Source organism: Phyllostomus discolor, chromosome 5, assembly GCF_004126475.2.
Source record: "Phyllostomus discolor isolate MPI-MPIP mPhyDis1 chromosome 5, mPhyDis1.pri.v3, whole genome shotgun sequence".
Classification (NCBI taxonomy): domain Eukaryota; kingdom Metazoa; phylum Chordata; class Mammalia; order Chiroptera; family Phyllostomidae; genus Phyllostomus; species Phyllostomus discolor.
In genome coordinates, this window is record NC_040907.2 from 139,250,093 (window position 1) to 139,263,534 (window position 13,442).

The window sequence follows — 13,442 nt, forward strand, 5'->3', positions numbered from 1 at the left end:
ATTATTCTAGAATAAATGTAGTATACTGACACATCAAAATCATGAACATAGCTTCATAGAAACCACCATGCTATAGCTAAGTAACAGCCAATAATGAGATATTATGAACACAGTTGGTGTCAGTTTCAAATAAAACCATTCATTTCAAAGTTATTTGAAATAAGTACATATTGAAATTTAAGGTAAGTAAAGTATATGGTGGATCAGATTGTGCCCACTTTTTACCATAGCAGTATATATTTCAAGTTCTCACTTACACAAAGAAATTTTTTAAACGAGAGTTCTATTTTTCTCAAATTAGCATGTATTTAATGATTATAAGCTCTCTACTTTGCTCTCAGCCCTTGATACCAGATATAGAAAAACAATCTGACATTAAAAATCTGACACTCCACATTACACTATGCATAATTTTAAAAGTCGACATAATATATAAAAGTGCCTTATCTTCCTGTATCATCCCTTTTGGCTATTCTTATAGCCTTCTTGATAAGTCCACTCTGTCATAATAACCCTTTATTTGCCCACCTGCCTTCCTATTCCACTATTCAGAGACCAATTCAAGACTCCCTATTTACATCTCTGTTCTTCCTCTGTTAATTGTACTGCTGCAGTTAATGCCTTCTCTCTCAGGGATGGCGATCAGATTATGGAGGATTTCCAACTCTCAGTTAATTATCTCCCTTTAGAACTTTTGCAATCCCTTGTTTATGTAGATATTTTATTCTAGGCTTTTTTATCAGACATGTGTTTAATTCATATATTTTCAACCTAATCATCTAAAATATTTTAATTAAGTTAAATATTTTCCCCCTTAGAGAATCTTAACATTAAAATAAGAATCTTAACAACATTTAAAATTAAAATAAGAAAGAGCAAGGATATTTATAGGTAACAAATTATACATAACTAATTTTATTTTTATTTTACACTAAACATGGGAACAGTATAGTAATATGCATATGTGAAGATTACTACAGCTAAAACTCACTGCCCCAATTTTTTTTCTTTTTTGTATTTATTTCTTGTTTTTTTTTAGCTCAGTGAACTTTTGAAAACTACTGCTATTAAATAAAAATAAAAATATATTTAATTGATTTTTTCTATTATTTCTTCTGACTTTAATTTTACATTAATTTTACTAGTACTTATTTTATTTGTTTTCCACAAAATGAATCATTGACATTTAGATAGCTTAGCTTAATTATGGTAAATATTTATTAAACTCTCTTCTTTTTTCTTTAGAAATCCTTAATAGAGTTATGCTTATTTTATAATGAACTTGAAAAAAATTACTTTTCAGGTACTTAATTAATAAGTGTCTTAATTATTTAACATTTTGAATAAAGGCTTTTTCTTTCTTTCAAAGACTAAAGACCCAGAGGTTCAGCTTTTTCTGAATGATTATACTTCAGTGTTCACCGTCACGCCGACTGGAATCACTCGTTTCCTCACCTTGCTTCAGCCAGTGGACCGGGAAGAACAGGACACTTACATCTTCTCGGTAAAGTGATTTTTGTATATATATATTTTATATATATAAATATATTTTGTATATAGATTATATATACATGATATCTAATATATAGTATATGTTTATATATAAAATATATTAAAGTTTTGTATATATGTAACATAAAGAGATGTTGGTTTAAAACTGAGAAGTCAATTGTTTGACAGGAAAAGGTAATATGTTCAAGTAATACCATAGAGAATATCAAAAATTAAAAAAAAATCAGATGGATATTTCCTCCATTTGTTTATACATTTGCTTAGCTATGTGGCCATTCTTTCCAAAAATTTAACTTTTGAGATGAAAACAAAAATATGGGAATTTTATTTATCATATACTCACAACTGACTTAAATTGAGATAGTATAAATTAGAATCCACAATGTAAACAATTATTTTCTAAACTGTGTTTTATTTTATTTTTACTATTGCATTTTTAATTCTGAGACATTTCTGGTTGTCACTACTGTGAGGGGGTGTGGGTAGATAGCAAGAATGCTGCTCAACATATTATAACAATCTTACAATACACAGGACAGCATCGCTTCCCCCCAACGAAGAACTATCTGGATCAAAAAGTCAGTACTACTGGGAGGGAGAAATCTTAAGTTACTGAAGAAAACAAGGAAGGGTTATTAAAAGCTGTGATCTCAAGTTTCTGAAATAGATTTTATTAAGATATTGGGTTGGCCAAAAAGTTCATTATGTTTTATCTATAGATGGCTCTAGCAGTGCTTAGTTGTGTTTAATGTCATTTGAAACAATTTTGTTAGATTGTATTGTGACAGCTGTCATATTTGTGTGCATTTTTTTAAAAAATCATCAAAATTGGTGAATTTTTGTGCAGCCATTTTAATCCTGATGATAGAAGAAAATACACAACACTTTCAGCATATTGTACTTTACTAATCCACTGAGCCACAGGAGCCTGGGCAACATATCTAGTGTACCTACTCTCTTGACTGATATTTTGGCTGTAAATGCAACTATTTAATTATATACAAAATATGTAAAAGTGGAGAATGTTTTCCTATTAATTTTTTTTTAAATTAAAGAGTAGTTAACTCCTTAAAATCATCAATGTTATTGGCCACTTTAAGCCCCTTTACAACATTTTAACTTATTTAAAAGTTGGTTTGAATTGAATACACTGAAAATAAATAGAATCCTTTATAATTGCTTCTTAGCACATTAAAACACTTTGATTATACATACTATTATAATTTTATTACTTCCTTTATTGACAAGATATTTTAGTCCCCTTTTAAAAGTGTGACATATAAAAAACTTAAAATGAAAGAGTGAATTCTGTACTGCTTACGTTTGCATGACTTCTCTAGTAAATGTATTTTTTCACCCCCAAAGATTACAGCCTTTGATGGTGTGCAAGAAAGTCAGCCAGTTGTTGTCAATATTCGAGTGATGGATGCAAATGATAACACTCCAACCTTCCCTGAAATATCCTATGATGTCTACGTTTATACAGATATGAGTCCTGGGGATAGTGTCATACAGGTAACTACTCCTGTAACAGGATATACTCCAATTAGTTGTGTTCATGGGCATCACATGATGCATTGGTTAAGAATTGCTTAGACAAAGAGAAATGAATTCCAGACTTAATATGTGACATATCTAGCTTTAAAAGCTTTAAGTATGTACTTAATTTTTTTATATAAAAGTATATCTGTGTGCATTTAAAATACAATTAACTAGATATTAGCTGCAATAGCCATTTGGCCTGCTTACACTGAATTCTTTTAAAATTTAGTATACTGACTATATTTAATAAATGTAATGAATATATTGACTACACTAAAGTTTCAAATGTTAGGACTACAGTTTCACACTTCAAGTTATATGGGACTATTTTAGAAATGCTTAAGTTTCCTTTGGTGATAAATACAAAGGGCTATGTTAGTAAATTGGCAGAAAATACTATTAGACATTGGTTACTTGGGCATAAAATGAAATCATTCATTACAGCAGGAAATATTAGGATTACGTAATAAATGTTACCTTTGAAAATGTAAAAATCTCGCAAAATCTTTATCCTTAAATCATCTTATTTTTATCATTAACTATACTTACTGCATTTAAATAAATTGTAAATTATTTCAAAATTGTTTTTGTATCCTGAATATTCTGAATATTATCATAAAGAAGTAATGCTATTCTTCCTTGAGGAGTTTTAGAAATCTGGAGAACAGGTGCCTTTAGCACCTTCCAAACTGGCAGTACATCAAAATTATCTAGTCAGCTGTTTAATAATATGGATGACTAAGATTCATTTCAAGTTTCCTGGATCTGAAGCTCTATGAGTAATACTTAGACAATCACTCTTAAAATAAAAAAGAAAGAAAGAAAGAAACTAAAGAATTCAGTTGTCCAGCCCTATAAAGACCACTTGATCAAAATTTTCCTCTAAATTCCAGAATCACACCTAAGTTACTCTCAGGCCATGAAAGCCCATGATTCAGTATATTATTTAGAGCATTCAAATGGCTCCAAATTATACTAAATTTTATGTATCATATATAGTATGTAATACTATATAATATATAGCATGTTTCTATAAAATATCTATATAAAATGTGATAGTATCGCATATAATACATTTGTATGTCTACATATTTTAGTAGTAAATAAAAAGTTCAGAGTATTTAAAAAGCAGTCCAAATGCCTCCACAATATACTCAGGTCTTCATGTTAAACTTCTTGCTTTTCTCTCCAGCTTCATCTTGGCCCTCTATTCCTAAACACATGTTTCAGTCCTGCTGGATTGTCTCCAGTTACTTGAATGTGCCCTGCTCTTTCTCATTTTCTTGAATTATCTCCTCTACCTGGATCTTTTTCCCTTCTATTTACAGCTTGACTCCTTTCTCTTATACTTCTTTTTCTTCTAAGAAGGCACTTGTTAGTTTTCTGTAGCTAGTTCCTGGTAATTCTTTCTTAACCATTAATAGTCTGACAACTCACCAGTAACACAGTAGTTTGTAGCCAAGGCACTGATACAGTGGTGTGGCCTCATCAGTGTGAGATGTTCGGAAGAAATACTTGTCAGTATGCCTCATGGCTTTTCGACACAATTTTTTGTTAATCGAGAACATTTTCTTACCCCACATTTTATAAGGTTAACTTGCTTTCATCACACAAATCTTAGCTCAAAAGGCTACCTCCTCAGAGAAAACTTCCTTAACAGCTTAATGCCAGTAGCCTCCCAGCAAACACCCACACCCCCCCCCACTCACACACCCTTTCTTTATAACCTACTGTATCTCACCATGTCATAGCATACTGACCAACTGAATTATCTTATTTTTTTCCTTCCCCAACCTCGAATTAAAACTTCAGGATATCAGCAGCTATCTGTCTTGTTGGCCAGCACATGCCAGACATGTTAGCCATGCAGCTGATACTTATTCAAAAGATGAATTATTATAGAATTCACATGATATAACTTTAATATGAATTAAAAATATGTCACTGCTATACATAATTTAATTATTATAATAAGATATGCTTTACTGAGTGATATAGAAGGGGTGACATTTTACCCTAGCTCCAGAAATTCCCTTTGCAAGTGTACCTCTGTGTGAGTATCTTCTGCTGCATATGTGGTATTGGGACAAAGGTTTCGACCAGGTGCAAAGCATTTGATTTGTCTTGGTATGCCATTTGTTATATTGATAAAATTACCTCTTTATCCATTTGTCTTCAGAGCAGATATGTAATTTGTTTATTTCTGTACTCGTAGCATCTACATCCATGGTGCCTGGCACAAAATAGAGGCTTAATATAGTAGATGCTTAATAAAATGTTTATTTTAGGATAAAAGAAGGGAAGATTTGCAGACAAGTGCAGATAAATGAATAGGAAGGTGTAAATGCACAGCAGTCCCCATTTATCTGTAGTATAGCTTTCCACAGTTTCAGATATAAGGTCAACCATGGTCAGGAAATATTATATAGAAAATTCTAGAAATACACAATTTATAAGTTTCAAATTGTGCTCCATTCTGAGTATCCTGACAAAGTCGTATGCTATCCTACTCTGCCCCACCCAGGACATAAGTCATTTACTTTGTTCAGCGTATTCTTGCTGTACATGCTACCCACCTTTTAGGCACTTGGTAGTGGCCTACATCATCAGACTGATAGTCATGGCATCACAATGCTTACATTCAACTCTTGTTTAAGAGTTATTATACAACTCTTTTTGTTTAATAATGGCTCCAAAGCACAAGAGTAATTTGGTACAGGGACTAAGAAAGAAAAAAAAGTCATAGACACGGGCAACAGTATGGTGATTACCAGAGGGAAAAGGAGGGCGACGCAAGTAGAAGAAGGTAAAAAGGGGAAAAATGCTGATGGAAGGAGACTTGACTTTGGGTGGTGAACACACAATACAACATACAGATGATGTATTATAAAATACACACTTGAAATCTATATACCCATATAATTTTATTAACCAATGTATCCCCAATAAATTCAATAAAAATGAATATTCAGCTTGCATATCCTAAAGAGAAGCCATAAAGTGCTTCTTTTACTTTATGGAGAAAAGGAGAAAGTTTTCAATAAGGAAAGAAAAAAAAACTGCATGCTGATATTGCCAAGATCTCAGTAAGAACAAATCTTCTATCTGTGAAATTGTGAAGACTGAACAATTAATTCTTGCTTGTCTTGCTGTCACACCTCAAACTTCAAAAGTTGTTGACACAATGTGTGATAAGTGCTTAGTTAGCATGAAAAAAGGCATAAAAATTATGTGTGGAAGACGTGAAAAGAAAACATTTTTTCAATTAATGGCAACATGCTGTGCCAAAAGCATTGTGCCTATACAAGGAATTCATCAAGAGATGACACACCCTGCCAATAAATTATGACCACACAGATTCAGGAATGGACTGAAAAATATAAAAATTACTGGAGAGGCTTTATCTGAGACTAAGCTGCTGCCACATTTCCTGCAGAGCTGATGAAGTTCATTAGGGTGTCATACTCCCCAAGGTTTCAGGCATTCACTGGGGCTCATGTAACATATCCCTCACAGAGAAGGGAAGACTACTGTATTTCTGGTCATTGATTGACTAAGAGAACTGAATTTAGCTTCACTGAGTCATTCCCTCACTGGAAACAAAATTGTACTTCACTCAGATAAAGGAATGACAATTACTATCATGCCTTTAATTTAATTAGACCTGATTTTCATCCCAATAATAACTTAATTGGAAATGAAAGTAAGTTTATCCAGATAAACAGCCAGCAGAAAATTGGATACTATAACTAAAAAAAACAATAGCAATTATATGGTAGAAATATATCTCAGAAAATGTTTGCTAAAGTGGATCAAAAGCTTATTTCTGGCATTTGCTGGCTACAAAAGTTAATTTTCCTTTTGTATCTATGAAACGATCCCACCTGCCTTTAATGATTCTTATTGTATATATTTTCCTGAACTCTGAAGATTATGAATATAGATTGTTGTTTGTGTAAATATGCTTCTTATTTTAAATATTTAAATGTAAAGAAATGAAGCTTTACAATTAGGTTTTGTTTTCACATTATTTCTGGTATGTTGTAAAAAAGAGGTGTGCTTATAAAACATTCTATAAGGGCTTTGAAATAATACAATATACATTTCTTATTGAGAGACAAAACATTAACTAAACTAAGATGATGCAGAACTGTGATCTGCAAATGCCTTTTAAGGGTCACACACCAGGTTCTTATGCTCCATTCACACCAAATCCCTCATCATCTCTGACTTTCCCCTTAAACCCAACAGGAGGTCAATTAGAAACAAAAGTGACAATGAAAACTCTCCTGCAAAGAGAGCCTTGGATAAGAGATTTTAAGTATTACAACCAGATCATTTTTAATCAGTCATTTTCAAAGTAGCCATGAGGCTCTCTTGGCCTGATGTAAGTAAACAGTTATTTCAGTTCACTAGCTCTTAGGAGGTAGCTCTCCTTTCCTACAAGAAGTGGGTTAGTTGGTCATAAAGATGTGAGTAACTAGGTCCTTATTAAACATTCTCAGTTATGAATCGGTCTGCTAACTCTACCTATATTTCTTCTACTTGATTATTGTAAAAAGAAACAGAATGGCTCTGATGTGCAGGGCTCATGAACCATGCTTAGGGGAACAGCGCGAAACACTAGCCTTGGCATCTTTTGTAACGGAGTATGAATTGTAGTCACAGTATCAGCATGTCTCGTGTTTAGGAGCGATTACTGCAATGTGTGGGAATGATTTTTTCCAGTTTATGCAGCATATCTTATGCTGCATGAAATAGCATTTTATAGACCATCAGTGCAATCTTACAGGCTGACACTAATGGATCTCATGCTCTGTTGTCTCAAAGTCTCATTTCACACACTGCTAGTTTTCTTGAAAAACCAATTGCTCTATACTAAAGATACAGATTTTGATATATAATTTTAATATTTTGAAGGTGTAGCTTGTAATAGCAGTAGTTAACTATCCAGTTCACATTCCACAGGTGCTATTACTAAACTTTTATAATTCTCTTAAATTAGTGATTTTTTAAAAGATTTTATTTATTTATTTTTAGAGAGGGAAAGGAGGGAGAAAAAGAGAGAAACATCAATGTGTGGTTGCTGGGGGTCATGGCCTGCAACCCAGGCATGTACCCTGACTGGGAATGGAACCTGCTACACTTTGGTTTGCAGCCTGTGCTCAATCCACTGAGCTACGCCAGCCAGGGTCTAAATCAGTGATTTAATTCTAATTGAATATTAGAATTAAATTCTAATTGAATTAGAGGTCTATCTGAGGAACTTTAAAATATATCTATGCTAGGACCCCTCCCTGAAATATTTTTATTTAAATGATCTGGACAGGGTGTGGGGGCTGGGTGGAGGTGGGCAAAGAGTGGGAACATAGGAACATCTGTAATAGTGTCAACAAAAAAAGGAAAAATAATAAATAAATAAATGACCTACACATTTACTACTAGAGTCCCTTGGAGAGATTTTACTTAATAAAACAAAGCAGCTCTGATATTCATCTAGTTTTGAGAAAAGCTGACTTAAACCTTAATAATATTTTTATACTTCTAAAATTTGGAATTATTAATTCATTAAAATGGAGTCAGATGGAGCTGAGTCCTTTTGATTAGCACCCACTCTTTCTACTTTTTTTGTTCTTTAGTTCTTCTTTTCTTCGATTATACTTCTTACTCCTATTCACTGCTTTAAAACCCACAGCTTCCCCTCAACTTCACATGGGCTACCCTAATTATTCCATTTCTTCTCTCTTTTTTTCACCATAATATAATCTCTGTCTACTGACTCTTTCCCTTTGGCCTACAAGCATCCTCCAATCTCCCCACGTCCTGGTCTCTCTGGTCTTGGGAGTCCTGCCAGATAAAGCATCAGGCACCCTGTCCACTCTGATAACCCGCCCTGATGCTTTCTGGCTCTTGGTCTGATTGACAAATTTATTAAATTAATTAACTAATTAATAATTATTTATTACATATTTATATGTAGTTATATAACCTATTCTTTATTAACATCATACCCAAAAATCATATAAAATCACAAATCTAATTAAGTCTATCTCTAATTTTCAAATGCAAAAGCATTCCCAGCCCCTATTCTATATAAAACTCAACTTCCTCCTTTGTGGAAAACCTCCCTTGGTTCTCATCCTAGCTCTCTGCTGACTGAGAAACTTTGTTGCTGTCTCCTTGTTCAATTCTCATTCTTGAAATATTAACATTCCCCCAAATCACTATGTCATTCCTCTTCATTTCATTGATTCCCAAATTTTCAATCCTTACCTCTATGTATTCTTATTTCTCTCTAAGTTAAATGCCCTGTGGTACCCTGAGCATCATGTTGACATTACAGGTTTCCACTGGACATGTCAATGTGGATTTGGCAGGTGCTTCAAACCCCTCATATTCCAAGATGAATTAATTAAACCATTCATCATCTTTCTTCTAGTACAGAAACACATAGACACAGTCACATGCAGAGACTCAAGTACACATATCCTGTTTTCTTTGGAATCCCCTGTATTGTACAGGGCACAATTAATCTTACACGGGCTTCAGGCTACCAAACTCAGAGTCACGTTTCTTAGTTTCCTCCTTCACCTGCATGCATCCAGATGGTTGTCCAGTTACTGAAACTGCTATTTCAAACTGTATCTTTCATCATTTCCTTTTCCATGCCTTGCACTGCCACAAATTAGGCTACTATAGTAGACTGAATGACACTATTTCTGCATATTCACCACCATGCTGCTACAAATGATTATTCTGAAACACAACTCACAACAGGTCTCCATTCTTCTGGAAAACCTACCCAAGGAAGTGTTTAATCCTGTTTGTGTAATTGTTCAAATAGTCATATCTCATTTTCTGCTACATACCTCTGTTATTTGACTTTAAGATCACATAGAGGGTGTTTTGGATTTGTTTTAGCATAAAATATCTTTGCCACTATATTCCTTTTGATATTTCTCTCAGGTTTTACATTTTGATCCACATTATACTTCATTCTTTAACATACAGTTCAAATGCTTCTTAATAAAGCCTTTATTTTCCTAACAAGTCATAAGTAATGGGTTTTCCGTCCCATACTTCCATACACCCAGCTGGCAACTCTATCTTCCATACATTTCACTGTGCCTTGCATTAAGGTTAGTCTTTACATGTCTGTCTACCTTACTGAACTATAAATTCCTTTTGGAAAGGAACTCTCAATGACTTCTAACTTCCAGTGGTCATCACAGTGACCTCCACACAGCAAGGATTCACCGAATACTCATACTGAACTTATTCCTTCAATTGATACTCTCTCAATCAGTTTAGAAAAAGTTACATTATAGAAATGTGTTCTGTTTGGCTTAAGAATTCTCTCTGTCATACAAAAATTGTTACCTCCCATAATCCTTTCTGAAAATACTCTCTAACTTCACAGCTTCAACCAGACTACATTATTACTGGTCTTAATACTGAATAAAAAAATACTTCACATAGAAAACATTACTGATATATTTATTTCTCTTAGTTATGCTCTGTCATGAGACTTTAAATATTATTTGAGCTAGATATTACTTTGAAAATATTTCTTATGAATCCTACTTTTATGAAGAATTTGAGTTACAACATTGATAAATGTTTGGTCTAAATTCACAGAATTACAAGCGGCAGAGTTAATGTTGAATTTAACTAACAGATGATAGACACTGGAGCCAGACTAGCTATATGTGCCTCCATCTGTCGCTTTGGATGTTATGTGACTTTAATAGCTTAGCCTTCTGTACTTCAGTTTTCTAATCTTTAAATGGTAATAAAAATAGCGACAGGCTCACAAGGGTGTTTTAAGTATTAAATTTGTTATATGAACTACTACCACGTGTATACTTTGCAAATAAGTCTTATATAAATATTACCTAGTTATTATTATTGAACCATTCTCATAAATTTTATAAAATATTTGTGATCATTAACATTCTTTACTACCTCTTATATGTATATCTCTATGTGGCATATGCACTATTTAATACTCTGTGGACATATAAGTATTATGTATATAGAATTATATATTAAAGAGCTTTATAATTTCCAACATTATAAACAAAATTAGGATAAGGCTATATAGTATTTTAATGCTTTTTGATAATTTATTGTGTGTTAATAATATTGCTTATTGTGTTAAGTGTGGTTGTGATATGATTAAAATTTAAAATTATATTTAAGGTTTTGGTGTAGTTTAATATTTCAGCAAATACAAGATCAAGATTTGATGAACAAACCTTATTTTGTTTACATTTGTACATATTTTATTTTTGATATTTGAAACAAATTTATTTTACTAAACCCCATACAATTTTTAGCTAAACTCATTTGCACTAGAATCAAAACACAAAACCAAATCACATAAGTTACTCACTCATATTGCTGACTTTAATAGAATTTGAAGTTTTGTTACATTATTCTTATTTTGTCTAAATGGATATTTCCCACCTAAGTAAAAAGCAATACCTTCCACTTGGTTGAGCATACTAGAAACCAGAGAGTTATTTTGACTCATTCTTTTTACCTCTTCTTCACAATCTGTTAGCAAGTCTTACAATTTTTTCCTCATGTCCTTCTTGTATAAAACTAACTGATACTCTTCCCACTGCCACCATCCTAGTATTTAGTGACCAGCAGTTTTCACTGGGATCAGTGCAATGCCCTTCTTTGGGCTTATTTATATTTTTTCTCCTTCTCTTCTCTGTTCAGCAGCCACAGGATTATTTAAAATTTGAAAGCAAATTAGCAAATCCCATGCTCAATCCCTTCTATGATTATTCACCACTATACACATAAAGTCCATAGGTAGAAACCAGCCTGACCAATCTTCTGATTATTCTCCATTTTCATTACTTACCATCCACCTTTTTCTTTTCTAAAATTTTTATTCTTCAATTACAGTTTACCTTCAATATCATTTTTGCTTTTGTTTCAGGTGTATGTCATAGTGGTTAGACAGTCACATAATTTTTATTAAATTAGATTTATTGAGGTGACATTGGTTAATGAGATTATATGGGTTTCAGGTGTATAATTCTATTATGCATCAATGCATATTGCATATATTGCATTGTGTGCCCACCACCCTAAGTCAAATCTTCTTTATACAGTGATTCCCCCCAATATTTACAGCACCCACCTGGCAGCATACATAGTTATTACAATATTATTCACTACATTATCTGTGCTGCACTTTATAACTCCATGACTATTTTGCAGCTACCAGTTTGTTCACCCATCTCTTTATAATGCTCATTACAATGCTCCTACCCAAACTTGGTAACTCCTAGTCATATGCTTTTCATCATTTAGATCTCAGTTTAAATGCCACTTCCTCAAAGAAGCCTTCCATAACTCCTTTGGTATATTTTGTTTTTTTCTATTATCCCAAAGTGTCTTGAACTTTGCCTCGTGGGCACATTTAAAATTTCTAAGTACAATTTTTAACTGTTTCTCCTATCTTATTATAATGTCAAATGGAATAAAGACTATTGGTCTCTCTCCTTAGTTTCTTTATTTTTTCACTACTGTGTGCACTCAACATCTTGCATAGCACCTGGAACATAGTAGACCTTTAATATATTTTTGTTAAATGAACTAATAGATAAAGGAAATGATAGGTGCAGGTTAAGAAAGTGTTATGTTGTTTCTGTGTGAGTGTCGGGAAATGACTTATATATCAAATTAATGCATTTTTAAAAATTAACCAATAGGACTGCAGATATATATTAGTATCATTAGAATAGGATTCCCAACTTGGATTATCTGCTAGAGTCCATTGAAAGCTCTTGAGAAGCTAAATAATCTGTTGAAAACATATCATGAAAAGTAATTATGTATGCTTTCAGAGAGGCAAAGTTGGTTAATTAACAAATTCATTATAAAATTATATTGTTATCAAGTATCATAATTTTGAAGCACTCTACCAAATCATAGGGAGTCAAGTAACTACTAACATTTATTTCTGATCTTGAAAACTACTACTGTGGTAGAAAAGAAAGGCCTATTATATTTTAGTTCTATTATACATGACAAATGACTCTTATTGAATTAAACATTATGGAATTGTATGTTTCTAATTAATTTATGTATGTATTATATTGTTTCTTTCCATCACCATAGATTCCACTTATACTCCTCCACATAAACATTATGAAATTTTTAACATCTAAGTAAGTGTTTCTTAAAACCTTAAGAGTTACAGTCTGTAGATTGAGCTTTTCCATTTCATAACTTTAAGAAAATATTAATGGTATAAATTAGGTGATCACAAACATCTGCATTTTCATTTTGCATAAGTAGAAATAAATTTTCACATTTGGCTTTTATATTATTTTTCAATCATTATCCTCCTCTGACATATTCAC

General features: G+C 32.6%; 1 protein-coding gene across 2 annotated transcripts in view; it reads left to right on the forward strand.

Moving 5' to 3' along the window:
* Positions 1 to 13,442, forward strand: part of PCDH15 (protocadherin related 15) — a 775,879-nt gene that overhangs the window by 474,299 nt on the left and 288,138 nt on the right. For both annotated transcript variants that reach the window (XM_036026943.1, XM_036026942.1), the window contains exons 13-14: positions 1,370 to 1,504; positions 2,878 to 3,027. In XM_036026943.1, the coding sequence (XP_035882836.1) occupies positions 1,370 to 1,504; positions 2,878 to 3,027 (285 nt within the window). The remainder of the gene's footprint in view (positions 1 to 1,369; positions 1,505 to 2,877; positions 3,028 to 13,442) is intronic.